Source organism: Typopeltis vanoorti, chromosome 12, assembly GCF_054136105.1.
Source record: "Typopeltis vanoorti isolate ZY-2024b chromosome 12, IOZ_Tvanoo_1.0, whole genome shotgun sequence".
NCBI lineage: Eukaryota > Metazoa > Arthropoda > Arachnida > Uropygi > Thelyphonidae > Typopeltis > Typopeltis vanoorti.
This window is the reverse complement of record NC_143560.1, coordinates 30,900,127-30,919,406: the sequence shown is the minus strand read 5'-3', so window position 1 is coordinate 30,919,406 and position 19,280 is coordinate 30,900,127. Positions and strand designations below refer to the sequence as shown.

At 36.1% G+C, this 19,280-nt stretch overlaps 1 protein-coding gene across 1 annotated transcript in view; it reads left to right on the top strand.

Annotated features, from left to right (window-relative positions):
• LOC150100661 (chondroitin sulfate proteoglycan 4-like) overlaps positions 1-12,869 on the top strand; it is a 117,306-nt gene extending 104,437 nt beyond the window's left edge. The window contains exon 4 of the mRNA XM_090401552.1: positions 10,033-12,869. Within this exon, the coding sequence (XP_090257678.1) occupies positions 10,033-12,614 (2,582 nt within the window). The 3' untranslated portion in view covers positions 12,615-12,869. The remainder of the gene's footprint in view (positions 1-10,032) is intronic.
• Positions 12,870-19,280: the final 6,411 nt, after the last annotated feature.

The window sequence follows — 19,280 nt, the reverse complement described above, 5'->3', positions numbered from 1 at the left end:
ATCCCGAATTGATCAAGATGGTTATTGTGCTGAAGAAGTTAGAAGATTATTACTCCGAAAGAAAGCAATGACAAATTTAAGCAAGATCTTTAAAGATAAAGATATTAGCCTCGCAACAAAAATCAGAATCGTGAAAGCAATGGTATTCCCTGTGGTACTGTATGGATGTGAAAGTTGGACCCTGAGAAAGAGTGAAAGAAGGAAGATAGATGCATTTGAATTATGGGTCTGGAGACGCTTACTAAGAATACCATGAACTACAAAGCAAATCAATAAATCAGTGATAGACAGAATAAAGCCAGATTGCTCCCTCGAAGCTATGATCATCAAGCAAAAAATATCATACTTTGGACATATTATGCGAGCAAATAACAGTCTGGAGTAGACGATAATGCTTGATAAAGTTGATGGAAGCAGGAGAAGAGGAAGACCAAGAATTAGATAGGTGGATGGAGTTAAAGAAGCAACTGGAATGCGCTTGGAAATTTTGAAAGATATGGCCAGGGACAGATCTGAATGGAGAGCGTATGTTCATAGAATCACCAGGAGTCGAAAATTACTCGATGGAATATAACGACAATAATTCATGTCATTTGATCTTTTAAATTATGAAAAATAAATAAATAAATTACTAAACTTTTTATTATAATAATAATTGTTCATTTAATATCTTTGATTTATTATACGCGTTGAGCTGTCCACAGAATATTTAACTTTCCACATTATATTAGGGAAGGCATCATCAGAACTTATCTCAAAGTTTATTCAAGCTTTTCGCCCTCTTGAAGATAAATTTCAGATAAATCCTCAATGAACAATAAAGCAAGCCTCAACTGTTAATTTAAATTAAAGGGGAAAAAACTGAAGAACTAAAAAACTTAAAAAAAAAAAAAAAAGAAAGAAAGAAAAAATTAGTCTGAGAATGAATATTTGCAGACTCATTTTTTCGAAAAGGGAAAAAAAAAACTTTTCCTCCCTAGCAACGTAACATTTTCCTACAGTTCTCCCTCCGTACTGTCACAAAAACCCACAACTTCTCCCATGAGTGTTACGTAATTAATTGACGAATACCAGTGAGTGACTCATACAGCGCCGCAATACGCATAGTGCCAGACTTGTACGGTGAGAATCCATTAACTGCAAACATAGGGTTTCTTACACAGCAGGATGCCAAATGTTTAATTGTTATAACTGGCAAGAAAAGGGGGGGAAAACTACTATTGGGACCACCAACTATGCAGATCCCGGATGTTATGTGCAGGACCTTAAGGGGAAATGCAATGAACTCCGATGAAGGTCGTCCTTCAAAGAAATGCACTTGTAAAAAAAAAAAAAAAAAAAAAAAAAAAAAAAAGCCAAATACAGAAAACCATTCGATTCGCATTGTATTCAAACGGCTACTGATCTCTTGACATCTGACATCTTTCTTCACTTCCATTCCCAGTATACACTAAGAATAGTTTACTGCATACCTCCTCAGATCTCTCACCAAAAAACATTAAAAGTATCCGACATCACTTGAATTTCATCGCATTTTATGATCCTGATTGTGTCCACCCCCCCCCACCGCTCCGTGTTCTGCTCAGAATTATGCTCCAGCGGTTACATCTACCCTTTATCATATTTCTTACTCAGTTGGCATATAAGCATTTAAATGCCTTACAGCATGGCAGCAAGTCTATAATCAACTCATCCAAAAAAAAAGGTGGGAGGGGGAGAAATAAAAGCCAGTCGTGATATGATAGGTCCATTGCTCTCACCTCAATTTTCTTAAAAATAATGGCGAAGATCATCAGTCAGAATCACCACCTGAAGACTCATCAGTGACCTCTCATGAATTCCACCACTCTCGATCTATATAAGATTATTTTCCAGTCTTCACTCCCATGGTTCTACTGACGACTGTACACTACAGTCCATTCCTCTTGTTCATTCACATAGCTGTGCAGTGCCCAAATATTCCAAGCTTCAAGATCTTCCATAACTAATATCCTAAACATTGATCGTTACAAAACTCTTGAGAAAGATTTCAAGATCATGTTTCTCTTTTCTGGACTGATTAACACCTCTAACCTTTCTTGACACATACATACCCACGTGGAACGAGTCATATGTGCATACTTCTACCACCACTACCTCCACAAGTCGGTATAATTAATAAACTTAAAAAAAAAAAAGAGTCTTATCCAACTGCTTCCTTGAACTCTTAAAAAAAAGGCTCCAAGTCATCAAAAGACCTTCGTGTAATAATGGATGCCGTGAAATTACTGTCAACAAAAAGCAGGGGCGAATGCTGGTCTTGAAATTCACGCTTGCTCTTCTTATTCAGGGAGTGAGAGGTGTGATTGAAGTCTGATTAGCGGAATAATGAATTACTGATCATTTAAAACTATATATTTAGAAATTTATGTACATTTGATCATACAAATACAACATTTATTTTACAAATGATATTCTATCTTTTTCAATTTAGCTACTTGAATACAAATTCTACCCTACGGTTCTTCTTTATGAACTGGTCAATAACATCGTCATAAAAAAGTTGGTTGTAACTTAATTTTCCCAAGCCACACGCGCACTTGTAAAGGCTGGCTGAAGCTCACTGCCTAGAGCTACTTTGACTGCGTATGGCCTGTGTTTAAGACGACGTGAAGGGAGCGGAAATGGCTATGCGTGCGCATGAAATCACAGTGCTGCAGCGAGGACCTGGAAGCTCCGACAACCGAGCAAACCAAGGTAGCTTTGACTAGACGAGCAAGCATCGGCCTTCGATACACAACGCGAAGCTCAATTATTGCCGCGCAAGCTTAAGACGTCTTCTGTCTACAGAAATAAAAGCCTAAATGCATGCTTATAAATGCATGCATTTGTTAACAAATAAATATTATTTCTTTCTCCATTAATGAGCTTGCGCAGCAAGCATAGCAAGCATGGAGAATTCGCCACTGAACAAGGGCCTGCATAAAAAGATATCCAAAAGAAGCACTGCCGAAACATTGAGAAGGTTCCATGAAAGTCTTCACAGTTTTTCAAACCCACCTCGAAATTGAAGAATTTTATAAGAATCTCTGCTCCTGTTACCCTACATGATGATCTATAAACATCAGTAAAACTAACTATCTTAGTAAGATCGAAAAAAAAAAAAATAAAATAAAAACGTTGATCTTCAACTAATTAAATCGATTTAGTTCATTATCAGGAGTTAGTTCATCATTAGGAGTCAATCGGTTATGTTTTGAAAGCTTCTGTAGGCACATATACTCTGGCAGACATCCTCAGCACTAAGGCTGAAATGTCGAGTGTAACCATTTATTTTTGTTAATGAATTTTTATTCTATAAGTGGCAATTCCATTAGCATTTAAGAACAGTAATGTCCTGTATGTATATAACTGCTTAATTGGTCAGGTATTTAATGGCGTATTATCATTTCATTGTAATTTCCCTGTATTTATTGATAGTTAATATGCTTGTTCACTTATTTTGCAGAAAAATTAGCGGTATCAGTGTGGTGTTGATAGGTTCCCCAGTTTAGAATGCTGCCATGCTGCATAACCGTTTGTATTCATGCAAATATATGTTGTGCTTAACATTGTCACAGCTAATTAAAAAAAAAAAAAAAAAGAACGAAAACGAAAACGAAAACTAGCATAAATCTCACATACTCAGTTGTATATTACTTCAATTTACGGTTTCTAGCTTTGGCTGTCAATATTTTATAGCAAAAGTTATAGTACAGATTTTAGATCTCCATTTGTGTTCCATTATTAAAAATAATAAATGATTTTTAATCATGTTTCGTTTTTAATAACAATAATTTCTCATTTTAAAAATTGTGAATTTTGCTTTTTTCTTAACATTGAGCGTGTGTATTTGAGTGAAAACTATCTTGCCACTATTTTCAGAACTGTGTTTATTATATTTTGCATTTCATTTACGGAATCTTCGGCGAGATCAATGCACTGCACTGCCATCTACAAATGCATGTCTTTTAAATGATACTTTTATGTTCCTGGATCCCTATGAATTCACTGATAATCTTGGGCCGACTATCAGTGATGGCTAAGGATGAAGATTGACTGCCCGGTGATCTTCAAAAAGTTCGTTATGGGTCAAGATGGCCTCGCCTACTCCATTAGGGAATGAAAGGCGTTAGATGATTTATTTATTTATTTATTTATTTAATGTCACAGAAATCATTGATGCAGATTATAAACAATATTGGTTCGAACAGGGTCACTGTAACTACTTGGGGAACACTGCAATACAGAAGGAAACTTCTGTAGGTTTGTTTACTTTTGCCGTTTCTAATCAAGTCGTTAAAATATCTTTTAAACCCTTCAAGAGTATTCATTATCTTTAATTCCTATAGCATCTGATTTTTAAATAAAACATCACGGGCCGCTTTGCCAGAAATGTTCTGTATAAAAACTGCTAATGATCTTTTGATGAAAAAATAAAAATAAAACTTTACCCATTTACGATACTAGGCTTAGAGTCTTTCTTGAGTGGGAATCACATTAAAAAAAAAAAAAAAACAATAAAGTTTGTGAAGTTTAGGGCAATGCGTGCTCAGTATACTTCGTTTCAGTCTGAATTCAAACAGATTCTCGAAGAAGAAGAAACAAATTTATTCCATCCTTGTATTTTCTTACTTCTAAGATACACCTTTCTTATCTCTAGTATTCGATTTCATCTTCTAATCTTTTAATACTTAAACATCTATGATGTGTTTCTTTTTTTACTATTTTATTAATTTTGTTTTTCTGTATGTTTAACCTTTTTCTTTTTCTTTTTAATATTTTTTTTTATTTTTCCTAGACTTTCATTTTCTATTGAATTTATATACAGTAGCAAGTGAAGTACCTATATAAAATGCTGAAGTATTATATTTATATACCGTAGTGTATGGGTATTTTCACGCGCACTATTTTGCCGAACTGGTCACCTTCATTCTTCCAATTTAAGGCTGCAAACAATACGACTAGTAGCTGTTCGTCAATATCCATTTACTGTCAGGTTTCAAGCTTACCGAATCAACTTTTTCTTTCTCCTCTTTTATTCCATCTCCGCCTCTTCTTTGCAACAACCTTCTTCACTTTCTTTTCCCCAAAGATTACAATAATGAATTTAGTTTAATCCTTTAGTATAAGTTTAATTTAGTGTAAGCAAACAAAGTTTACGCCTGAAAATATCTTCAGGACTGAGGTAAGGTGGTACATCCCTTAACAACTCGTACCAAAGGTGGACCAAGCTCTCATCACTCCTTGTCTCAGTATCTCCCATAATGCAAAGCACATCTCCTTGCGGACATGTATACTGCTATGCATTAAGGGAAGGGCCACTACTCAGACCGGTTTCGACCTTTATTGAGATCTCGTCAATGGGAGACAGACCCAGAGTGATGATACTAAGGCAGAAGCATTGGAGAAGTTATATTTACCTATACGAGTTGTCAACCTCGGTCCTGAAGATATTTCAGGCGCAAATTCTGTTTGCTTAAACTTGGATAAAGGATTAAACTAAAGATTACAATCTACGGCTGTTGAAGAAACACACGAACCGTGTTTCTCCTTAACCGCACACAGCACTATTGTAGTACAGATTTTGCAGCCTGTTGTGTATGGGATTGATATATAAAAATGTCTGTAGCTTAGATACGCCCTAATTTGCATGGTATATAGAATGGAAAACACTCTCACCATCCAGAGATCAGCTAACTCACCTCCAGTTGAAAAGCCTTAGAAAGGCTGTCGCGTCATCGACTACATTTGAATCAGCAAGGACTGTGATATTTACTCATGGGGTTGAAAAATTTTGAAATGCGTGGAATCTTTATAAAGACATTTCGAATAATTATGAGTTATTCATGTCGAAGTTTCCGGACAATAAAACTATGTAGATATAGAATCCAAATAAATAATTTACTAGCTCAAATTAATTAATTACAATCCGACGTTTCGCTACATTAAGTTAGCATTATCAAAGGCAATTTAATACTACACACTCATAAAAGACAACAATGAGTAAATCGGCTTGTAAGTAAGAATTTGAGTTAGTTTTTATTTGTTCCTTGTCTACGTAGTTTTATCTTCCAGAAACTTCGACTGGAATAATAGCAACAGCGGCGGAAATTCAAACATGGAAAATAAATATGAGTTATACAGTTGATTTTTATGCCATAAATTCGGATTTTTTACAAAAGACAAGCCCTCTGTGTATATATATATATATATATTGTTACGATGTACTTATCACTTAAATTCTTGATTGTGTGTTAATGTTACTCTGTCGCAAAACTATCCTATCTCTCCTTTCTACTTGTGCTATAAGTCCAACTATCTCTCTGTTTGCGATTATCATAAAAAAGACTGACTATGAGTCATAAAGAGAGAATGAGTGAGAGAGAGAGAGAGAAAGATGTAGTAATCCCGGTATTCTCATAATCAACGGAACAAAAGAGGCCAGGAGACAAACTGGCTACTACAATAAAGGCAAAAAGGGTACTTCTCAGAACTCATTGCTGAACTGAGGGACATTCAGCACTCGATACACACGCACACATACATAGCTCTAGGATAAGAAGAAGGCTTCAAGTTACTTCTGTCATAAATGAGTCCATTGCATTAATAAAAGGAAGATTAACGGCCATCCTCTTTTCCAGAGAAGTAATAATCCGGCAGTAAATAGCAAATGCGTGACTGACTTCTTCACACAAACCACTTTTATTACTTCTTTTGAAACACAGAAAAGCAACAACCCTGTTTCTTCCTAGCAGTCCACTTTTAGTAACAATCGAGTACGTGGTAAGGGTAAAGAGACCTAATGAAATACCATATCCTAAATAAATGTTACTCTTCATAAGACGAGTGAAGTCGTGTATATTTTTAGCTCATTGAAAATGGCCAGCCATAACGATCTATAAAAATGACTAGAGTCGTGATTGATCAGTTGTAATTTGCTGATTTTAACTAAAAAAAAGGACACGTTTACGTTATAAGTTTACGTTAATAACATTGATAGCAAGAGACTCGGTTGCACTTGACTGACTCGGCTCCAAATATATTGGCAACAGAAAAAAAAAAAAAAAAAAAAGTTTTATTTTTTTGCGTCGAGAAAATCTGTAACAGCCTTTAGCAAACGGTTATAGTGGACTTTAGATTTAAGAAAACATTAAGATGGCTGTTATGGATGGTGGATATGTTAATTGATATTAGTGTGGCAACATAGCAAATTACGGATATAATACCACTGCTATCGTATCCTTAGTTGCCTTAATAGCATTCTTACGAATTTCATTCCTGATATGTCGGTATTTGTGCGCATGCGTGCTTGTATGAGCCATTTAAAAATAAATTAAAAATTAGAAATAAGGGATGATAAAAAAAAAAAAAGGATGCTGAGAAAAAATGTCGAACAGGTTTGATAATAAAACGCAGTAATGTGGATTGGATTTCAAAGAAATAAATCCGTCTCTCTCTCTCTCTCTGCGTGCGTGTGTGTGTGTGTGTGTGTGTGTGTGTGTGTGTGTGTGTGTGTGTGTGTGTGTGTGTGTGTGTGTGTGTGTGTGTGTGTGTGTGTGTGTGTGTGTGTGTGTGTGTGTGTGTGTGTGCGCACACCCCATTGGCAGGCACATTAGATTACTTCAGTGTTCATTTTTAAGCAATATAAAACAGATAAACATCATAAACTGATTTTTACATAATAAAGAAAAACCAACAACTTAAATCCATACCTTTTCTTTAGATTCCAGGAAGTTAAATTAGTACGAAACTGCTCTCAGTTAGCTGCCAACAGTTTTACTCGGAAAACTAATCTCATTGTCAGCATGAAATGAGATTAGTCCGCTAAAAACCAATCTCGGGGATAGCAATGGAAGATGTGGAGAGGAAGTCACCCAAGAGAATAATCTCATTGCCTGCCGGGCAATAAGATTATTCCCTTGGAAGCATATACTGCACTTAGTATATGTTTGCCATTTTCTTTTGGTAATGCGATACTAATTTGATAAATATTTCTAATATCCCCAAACTAAGGAGCCTTCAAGAGTAATTAAACAAAAAGCAATAGCATTCTTGTGCTTGGTAATCTTACAACGGTTGTCAAAACGAGAAAGCATGCGATGGAGTTTGGTGATGTCCAGTTAGTTTATTTGCTTTCATAGTAGCCTTTGCTGAACTCGAGCTTCAGTCTTATAGAAATGCGTGTTACTGACGTTGTGACTATTTAGATCCTTTAAACTAAAGTAATGAACACTTAGAAGAAGCCTTTCACAATAAATTTATCAGATATATTTTAATTCAATTTAAAATTTACAGCCGAATTTTTTAGTTCCTTAAACACGCTACTGTACGCATAGAGGGATTCCAATGTAAGCATGCGCACTAACTGTTCCTTTGAATGTAATTCCTAGTATTGTTTGTAATAATTGTACTGATGAAATATCTACATATTATTAAAATTTAATTACTGTGGTATACGTGTGAATTTTATAATAAATAAAATAAATAAATAAAAATAAAAATAAAATCATTCTGCAGAAGAGTTTTATTTTTATTTTTATTTATTTGGCAGAAGTGAATATCTAACTGAAAGTTGGAATTAGTAAAAAAAAAAAAAAAAAAACTGCCTATTTAATCTATAAAATTACAGGAAGTTTCCTTTACCTAATATTTGCTTATTCTATGCATCGTGACTATTCTAATAGGCGTCGAAAATCTCTTTAAAATTCACAAGTTGGTAAACGTTTGCTGGTACCCAACGAACGCATTCTATGTTTGCCGCACTGCTGCGCCACTTAGCTCGCTAAATTAGTTCAAATTGCGTTTACCAGGGCAGAATTAATCATCTAAAGGAACTTTCAATTAAGGAATTCCTTAATTTGTCCTAGTAACTAAGAGTGGTAGAAATAATTTTAATTTTTTTTTTTTTTTTTTTGTAAAAGTATAATCAATAAATATATCATTTTATTTTAATATTGTTTAATAACACGTATTTCCAATACCCACTTATCTGAAATTACAGCCCACCAAAATGATCCAAATTTGTCCCCGCATTTGCTAGGGCGTCACTGTTCACATAGCTAATTGAGTCTATAATAGCAATTGTTGGTTTTCTGTGAAATGTCGATACGCTACAACTGGAACTTATATTGATGTGATCATGTGCTGCCATCTAATGGGCGCTGTCGTAAAAATAACCTAGTACTCTAAATTTCGAATAATTATGTATAATTTATCTTTGTATATTTCATGGAAGCGTTGAAAAACCATCCCTTAAATCCTCAAGAGTTCGGAAAATATACTAATGTATTCTAACTACTTGAAATGCAATCCAGAAAATATCACTCGTTCAAAAATTCTTTAGCTCAGATCTCACCACAATCCCTCACCCAGCAAATGAAATGAAATAAAGAAATTGAAGGGCCTAATAAGTGATTCTCGAGTCTTAAAATTCTAACATCTGGTCTCTTTCCAACAGACAGGTATTATCACTACCAATTCACTCTAAGCGATAATATTTATTATTATTATTATCCTAAGTAGGCAAAGTGCATCTACGCAAAGAAAATTTAAATGTTTCAAGGCACTTGAAATCTAAATAAAACCGAAACTAACAGTGAGTTGCTATGGTAATACATTACTTAAAAGACACAAACTCTTATTAGATCATCTTATCAGTTTGACTTTCTACCAGATAGCTGATGAGGACCAACTAGTTCGAAACAACTGTCACGCTGTGTCTTTACTCAGCTTTATTTATTGTTTAACCACGAAGACAGAGCCTGTTCGTGAAATATCGATTAAAACATATCATATATCAAACTTTTGCTTTCATCTGTTATATTTGTAGATTTATATGTTGTTCTAAACTGCGTGTGCTAAGATAGCAATCTGTGTATTTTATGTTCTTCGTGTTCGTATTGTTACAAGTAAAATGTTATAACTTTTGATTGAAATATTTAACGAATACCACATTTGAATGTTTCAACTTTTGTTTCTTTTTTAAAGAGAAACATTTTTTTCTATTCTTAGGGGAAAAAGCCGGGGGATTCAGGATCCAGGTCAACGATGGAGTCAACTATGATTCTCCTCATGTGTTCACCATCACAGCCCGACCTTTACAGATCATTCTAGTAACCAATGAAAAGTTGAGTATTCTCCCAAAGATGCAACAGTCGATTACCAAAGATCATCTATTGGTAACTATCAATGATCAAGACACCGCAAGAAATATCACTTATCACATCATGAAGGAACCAACTTTGGGAAGAGTTCTCTTGGAGAACTCCGATGGTTCCTTATCGCCTGTCCAAGAATTCACTCAAGACCAGATCAACAAGAATCTTGTATTATATGAGCAAAGTGGACCAATGTCCGGTCTGAAAGCCACAGACTCTGTAATCTTTAACATCGAAACACAACATGCACAAACCATCAAGAATGTATCATTTATTGTCGAAATTTCAGTCGGAAACTTCGGCACCACAAATCTCGATCAAATGGTATCGCTTCATCCACTAGAAGTAAACGAAGGCGATAAAGTTGCCATAGGTCAAGAACACATTGATCTGTCTCAACTCATGGGACTCTGGCAAGGCAAAGGAAAGAGTGAGTTCTCCAAAAAACTTAAAATTGTCATTCATTCCCTTCCTGTAAATGGATGGTTAGAATTGAATGGAGAAAATGCTACTGCAGGTAGGAGGACACATTTTGGACGTGAGGATGTAAGCAAGAAACGACTTCGTTATCACCATGATGATTCTGAAACCTTTACTGACAGTTTTTCTATGGGATTTTATTTGTCTGGAGACCGTGGACTTCCAGATATTTTACTGTTCAATGGTACGATGAATGTGACGGTGTATCCTGTCAATGATCAGCCATTCCATCTGGTCACGAGAACTCCATTCATAGAAGTGGTCCAGGGACAATCAGCACTGATCAGCTCCCATAATCTCAGCGTTGTAGATGCAGACAAAATTCCAGAAGACATCGTATATAAGATCATCAGTGGACCGACGGTTGGAAAAGTGGTTTACAGCAAGGGAGGATCAACAATTCAAAACTTTACTCAAGAAGACCTCAATAATCACAGAGTTTTTTATGTGCATGATGGCTCTAAAACACATAAAAGTGTCTTCCATTTTCGTGTGAGTGATGGCAAACATGACCCCATTTACACTGCATTCAACATCGAGATAATTCCGTTGTCTCTTCATCTTGTAAACAGAAGTACAATCGAGGTCCTCCAGGGTACCGCTGTAGTCCTCTTACATCCCAAGAACCTTGGAGCAGTCACCAATGCACGAAGAGAAGATATCTGGTACAACATTACTGTTAATCCGAAGTACGGTTGGCTTTTTATGAATGATGACATCGCCAGCCAGTTCCGACAGGTGGATATTGACGAAGATGCGGTCCTCTATCGACAGGTGGATTTGACGGAGTCCGAAGACTACTTCCTTGTGACAGTATGGAATCCAGAGAATGTCATAGAAGATCAGATAGTAAATGTCACCGTAGTGCCCCTAGTGAAACAAACAGCATTTAACGTGACTTACGGTGGCATTGCGAACCTCACACTTGCCGTTTTAAATGCCACTGCACTAGCAGAGCAAACGAAAAGCAACCCAAAATATACTGTAACGAAAATGCCCAAGTACGGAGTGTTGATGAAATCAAAAGGTAGGAACAGGAGAAGGATTCCGAGTACGTTTGACTTCACACACGAAGACATTGTCAAGGAGCGAGTTGCGTACAAATGCCGAGAGATGGACCTGAAAGGATCCGTAGCTGACAGTTTTGAATATCTGCTCACCGCATCTCAGGTGCAACCAGCACGGGGAAGATTTGTAATTACAGTACAATCCAGGATATTCGTTGAGTCAACAACGGATAGAGATCACGAAGAAAGCTACGGAACGTTCTCTCCAAAGAAACCCCCTACTGCTCCGGAAACCAAGGATCTCCAAACTACTCCTCCTACAGCGGAAGGGGATGCTGGAGTGTATAAACCAAGCATCAGCAACGACCACATCCTCATCATCGGAGTGGTGATCAGTGTTTTGGTGTTGGGTGTGATTATTGTGGTGGTGATCAAGTGTCGTGCAGTGCAACGGAAAAGACACCGTCGGAACGTTCCCCAACAGGACGGTAAAGTACCTGGGTCACACACTGCACAGACAGAGCTCGACGTATCCGAACGTCTGCCGTCCAACGGAAGCTTATCGCTGTCGGACGATCTTCCGCCGCCAGCGCCTCCTACCTCACCGTCCAGTACGGGTAGCCGAAGTGGTCGGGACACTCCTAAGCACAGGACGTTAACGCATCGAAACAAAAGGTCGGACATTGACCCCACGCTCCCGCCCCCTCCGTACGTGTTGGAAAACGGAGAATGGACGGAGGTTAGCCCTACGGTGCCTATGTGTAAAGTAACCCCGCTCAGCCACAACGAGCAGCTAGAGATCAACGACACCACCCTCAAAGCACCTTACACGATACGAGATTCCTCCGACATAAGCGACGGAGAGGATTGGAATCACTACGAACCAGGTGATATCAGATACGGACCTCCCGGCAATCCCGTGCTTAGAAAAAACCAATACTGGGTGTGAAGGACCTCCGCAGTGGTGCTGTCTGTGTCGTAATCCCCCAATAGCAGAGTATTTCTGTGTTTTGTATTTGTGTGTGTGGGTGTGTGTGTGTGGGTGTGTTATGTGACGACACAGGACGGGCTGGACCCAAGAATGTGCGTGATCTTCTCACGGCCGCCTCCTGAGAAGTCAGAGAAGAGATTTCCTACATCATCAGTTGCCTTTCTGTTCTCATAATATGAGGCAGAGTATTTTAATAAAGGAAGGAAAATACCAGCGTCTTGTTGCTCTCTTTCTCTCTCTCTCTCTACATTACTTAACAGTGCCACTCCATTTGTGTTTTGCCATTCGCACTAACAACATTCACCGTTACACATATCCTAAAAACATCGTTGCTCTACAATGAAGGCTGCTCTGTGTTTAATATTCTTAGTCATCGCATCCCACCATTTCCTTTTCTAAGGTGGGTACAGAGCATATTCCCCAAGTAGTAATCAGTTCACCACCAAACATAATATTGTCCTTAGAATCCTTCTGTAGCGCGAGATCAAAGATGCATCTCCGTGGTACTCCATTCTTTCATCAGCATAATTAACAAAGTTGCCACCTGAAATTTCATTTCGGTGACAGAGCGAAACATGTGGTCACAGCGATTGTGTCGGAGGTGAGATGCAGTCATTCATCAAAAGGATTTCTACGTGCATAGCGTAATCCGTGTTCGAAGCACACACACACACACCGATGTCATTGAAAGTCGAGATACTTTCGTGTAATAGCATTTCCTTTAAGATGACTCTTGGATAATCTTTTAGCGAATGGATGCTTCTTGTCTACTCTACGGGTTGCTGCATGTGTAATCTCGTCTTTGTTTCAATGACCAAAGCCGTTTATCACAATAACAATCGCCATGAGTTGTTTCGAAGAATGAATAATATTTAAATTTCGCTTCATGCATTAAATACAGCATTTGTAATGGCACAATTTTTGTTGGGTTAATTGTTAAACAGTTAGTATAAATCAAAAATATAGTGAAGTTCATTTTGCGTAAAACTACATGCGCGATGCACTCGTGTATTATACAGTCACTGATGTAGTTTTGAACTGTCCCAATGTTTATAAATATGGCTGATGGGTTTCTTAATTTTACGAATTTAAGAAAAAAAAAAAAAATCTAATATTTTCCTCGAATGCGTACTAATAAAAATCCACTTTGGATATATTTTTATTTTTAATTATTCATTTTGCAGATTAGATATACGTCTATTAGTAAGCAGACCAGGTCGTGCGTGCGTGCGCGCGCGCGCGTGTGTGTGTGTTGTTTTACTTTCCTTTTACTAAACCGGCAAATCGACTGAATAGAACATGCGCAGTTAACAAACATAATACATTGGCCTCTATCCTCGCTTGCTTCGATAATAATACCAACGAACCTTCAGAGTAAGAACCAGTCTCAAGGAAGATATGAAACTATACATATTAAAGGAATTCACCATCGAAGTAAAGTAACCTAGTATAGTGAATACAACGAATGCCTCTCAACATACATACACCATTGCTCATGAATATGAAAAGAATATTTTGTTTCTCTGATATTATACTGGAATCAGAATTTTCTTTCATATTGATTGTAATAGCACCTACACCGAACATTAAAAACTGGTGTAGAATATTATCTTTACTCACCTGAATATTTCTGAAGCATAAAAGGCATCTTATCTTTCTATCAATTATAATAAATAAAACGAATTGTGTGTGCGTGTGCGTGTGTGTAATAATCATGATTTATTACTATTCTAGTTATATGCATTTATCTGACTACTGAATGCTAATTTTATGTTAACAGCGCCACTAGTGGAGAAATTTTGCGCTGTAAAATAAGTTCAAATATTAATATATTTTTAAAATGATGTAAATGACAATTTTGTGACATTTTTTTTTTTTTTTTTGCATTTCCGGAAACCCACGAAAGATTGTAGATATTACCACGTATGTACCTAACGAAAGTAAATCGAGAGTTAAATAATCCAGGAATTCCTGTCTTAAAACCGAATCTTGTCCTTTTTTTCAAGCCACTCAGATCCCCAGAAAGTCGACTAACATCCTAATCTCATTCTGGGCGAAAGACAAACGTTCATGCAAGAATTAGATTCACACTCACGCCCTCTATCTTAAATTTTGTAAATCTTAACGTGTATTTCCAAAATGTATTAATTTAGTAATTGATTTTAAACAAATAAAATAATGATTAAGAGAATTATGGGACAAAATATAAATGAAAAGAAAGATGGACGCATTTTTCATCTTAAGAAGTCAAATACACGAGGAAGAGAACAAAGAAAGATAACATAAAATCTGCTTTGACAAATTGAGTCTATTTCACAACAAGCAGCCTTACGTGCTTATCACGTGGTGCCTTGTTGTTCAAACGGGTGTTTATTAGTCGTGATAAAGTCCAAACTTCCTGAGAACTGCACAAAGCATTGGTCAAATCTACAGCCAAGGCAAGGTTCGTCTCTCCAATTGCTTTCAGCCTGCCAAAATAAAATGAGGTGCGGTGATGTACCACGTCACACGGAAGTAGTTGAGTAGTGGAAGGAATGCTTAGTAAGTTTTGGGAATGGAACCGAGAAATGAAATTTGAATTTTTATAACCCGAAAGGCCGAGAAGTTCTAGAATTTAATGAATCCATTGATAAGAAAACTTTTTTCTTGCCCACTTTAATGGAGTTCGTCAACACTTTAAACCTGAAAATATAAGGAGAAATGAAAGTTAATGCATTTTACTATCGAATCGCAAAGCATTTAAAGCAAGCTTTAAATGCTTTAAATACTCTTAAACTATCTCAACATAATTTTATTACTTTGGGAATAGTGGGAAATTCTTTGTAAAGAAAATAATCAAGAGAACTGAGGTGGCGCTGATTTCTTTTTCATTGGAATTAATTTATTTCATATTCAAAAGGACAGACGATTTTAAAAAAAAATTATTTCATATGAAATTGATCTTTTAAAACTTTTTTTGTACTTGCAAAATGGTTATTATTGTAATGTACATGACTAGAATAGCATTAGAAAACAATATAAATGCTTTATTCACTCTTTTCCCGAAGTTCAAGTGAGAAATTCAAAAATTAACATTCTCCCATTGCCCTAAACCAAATGAAATGTAAATGTATAGTTCTTACTACATAACCAAAATGTGACTAAATAAATCAACTTTATAAACGTTTTTAATAAATCTATCCTGTAATAACCGTCTTTGCCCAAGCAGTTATCTATGTAATAATATACATTTGTTAATATGAGGGCAAAAATTCAAAATTGTTAATATCGAGTCATTTAATATTTAATAAATATCAATAAGATTGGAGTGACCATGCAGTTATGCAGCAGAGGAATGCAAGCTAGCTACATTAATTGCCTAAAATCCCCTTATCAGGGGATTCAACCCGTCTTGGAGGGATTAGTTGCTTTAGTTGCAGATAAAAATGAACAGTTTTCTTGTGTTAATGGATAAATCTTTCCCACTAGGAAACGAGATGATTTCTAGAATAGTTTTCTACTTTTGAGGCAATCTGTTTTAATGGTTTCTGTGTTTCTCCATGAAGAATATCCAGCGTATGGCCTACTAACCCGCGTTTTCCTTACTAATGCATACTTATATAGTTTTATGCTTTGTTCTTCTTTCCATTTAGACTGCTAGATTGTTCGTCAATTTTAACTTTTGGATAACAAATAAAGGAGAGTAGTTTCAATATTTGTTTATAAGTGGTGTGTCTGATATTCATTATTATTATTATTATTATTATTCACATAATTGATACACAGTCAAAACAAGATATCATCTAAACAACAATTTGACTGGTGATTCAGAACAATTCAGATTAAGAATAGTCTGTCAGGTAGCGTGGTAAAATATGGACTGTTCCAAGTAATGCTGTTTTTTGTAGGTCATATGGGGTCACTTCACTGATTTTTAATTGCCGTAAATAGTTGGACAGCTTCTTTGAAGTTGCACGAAGTGCATCGATAACAATTGGGATGACTTTGGTGTGTTTAAGCTACAGTCGACCAACTTCGATTGCCAGATCTCGATATTTAGTATATTTTTTCCAGTTCTTTGTTGTTAAGGTTGTTATCACTGGGTGCTGCAATATCGATAATCCAAACCTGTCGATGTTCGATAATTGTGATGTCAGGTCTATTGTGTTCCAAATGCCGATCAGCTTGTATTCTAATGTCCCAGAGAATTTTTGCTGTTTCGTTTTCCAATACAGTCTCTATTTTATACTACCACCAGTTATCTGAAGTAGGAAAGCCATATTTTTTGCATACATGACAATGAACTATTTTGGCCACTTGATCATGGCGATATTTATAGTCAGTTTGAGCTATTTTGCTGCAGGCACTGATTAGATGTTCTACAGTTTCATCTTTCTGATCGCATAATCTGCATTTGTTGTTATTATTGATGTTGAAAATTTTTGCTTTGATTGCATTAGTTTGTAATGCCTGTTCTTGAGCTGCTAGAATAAATCCTTCTGTTTCTTTTTTAATGTATCCGTGTTGAAGCCATTGCCATGTCTTGTTCACGTCAATTTTGTCCTCAGTATCTCGAAGAAATTGGCCATGCAAGGGCTTATTTTTTCCAGCGCACATATCGGCTATTTTGTTGTTTCTGTTTGTCATCGGATTTGTTTCCTGTTGCTTTAAGAAGGCCCTCTTGTTTAATTGCAAGCATTGGCTCAGAGCTATTTGTCGATATAATTTCTTAAACCAATTGCTTCTTCTTCCACAGTCTGTCTCACTTGCAGCAGACCCCGTCCACCTATTCTCCACGGTAGGTATAATCGGTGAACATCACTTCGTGGATGTAATGCATGATGCATAGTCATTAGTTTACTAGTTTTGCGGTCTAGTTTGTCCAGATCTTCTTTTGTCCAATTTATTATGCCAGCTGTGTATCGGATCACTGATATAACCGAAGAATTCATGGCTCTAATTGTGTTTAATCCATTTAGTTTTTTTCAAAATATTTCTAATTCTTTTAATGTATTCTGATGCTGTCTGTTGTTTAATTTTCGAGTGGAGAATATCATTGGCTTCTAATATTCCTAGGTATTTATAGTGTTCGTCAGCTGAAATTGCTTTTATATATTTCTCTTGATCAAAATTAAAATTGCTAGTGTCATTAATTTTTCCTCGTTTAATAGATAAAATTGCGCATTTATCTAAATCAAATTCAATACAGAATCTCATTGCTGGGCCGATTTTCCATATAGCTTCAAGTCATCCATATACAACAGATGGGAAATTTTAATATTACATTTAGGAATTTCATATCCAAATTTTGTTTTCTTCAGAATCATAGACAAAGGTATTGAAGAGCAATGGTGACAAGGAATCACCTTGGAAAATTCCACGTTTAATGCCGATATCTCCAAATCGTTCATTATTCTATTAATGCTGTTTTCCATGATTTCATACCAGTAGCTAGAAACGAACACATGTTTTTGCTAATTCCAAATATTTTTAGTGATTTTAGGATCCTGGAGTGTGGGAGGGAATCGAATGCTTTCTTGTAGTCTATCTATACCATGTTTAAATTAGTTTTTCGTCTTTTTGAGTTTCTGAGAATCATTTTATTAATAAGGATCTGGTCTTTTGTTCCTCTAGATTTTTGAAAATTGCCTTTTTGTTCAATCAGATAAGTCTGATTATCTGATAAGTAGTGGTATATGGAATTTGCTATGATTGCAGTGAACAACTTAAGCATAGTTGGTAGGCATGTTATTGGACGATAATTACTTGGATCTGCATCCTTATCCTTATCTTTCATGAAGAGAAAAGTGCGCCCAGATATCATCCAGTCTTCCACTGAGCCTGACTGCAACAAATAATTAAATTGTTCTGCCATTCGATCATGTAGACTGGCTAGATGGTAGCATTTTCCCCGTGAAGGATAAGAATCTGTTGTTTCAAGGATACTTGCGACATAAAGCTGAATGATATAATCACGTAATCACAAGAAAGATATTTATTTAACCAAATATTTCGGTCTGGAAATAGCAGACCATCGTCAGGATCGTGATTATATCATTCAGCCTTATGTCGCAAGTATCCTTGAAACAACAGATTCTTATCCTTCACGGGGAAAATGCTACCAAAATAACTGGTAAATTAGGAAAACTTTCAGTTATACAAGGTAGGTTACGAGCAAAGATTAATTTCTTAAAAATGTGCCGCGACAACAAGATTATTCCCAATTTCGCTAAAATTAAAGAAACAATAAAATCTCCTGGAGCTCATAATATTTACCGGAACACTAGTTTATCTCTAATCCGTAATCATCTTAAAGCTGCTAAACGTGACCTTGCTTTTCACAGTCATCAGATTTCTGATTTGCGCAGCTATATATCCACAAATATGGATCCACATCTTTCTCACATAGTTCTAAATGTGGCTAAACGTTCTTCTCAACGTGCTTACAATAAACTAAGTCAACATCTTAACCGTAAATATGAAGCTCTTTCGTCTAGACAATCCAAGCCATTCATAACTCCAGATAATTGGATTGTAAATATATCCGGACGTCCTTTGACTAAATACGAAACCCTCATCCTGTCAAAAGGACATGATTTTTCTATTGTTCCAAATAAAATACCATATCTAGATTTCCTAGTTAAT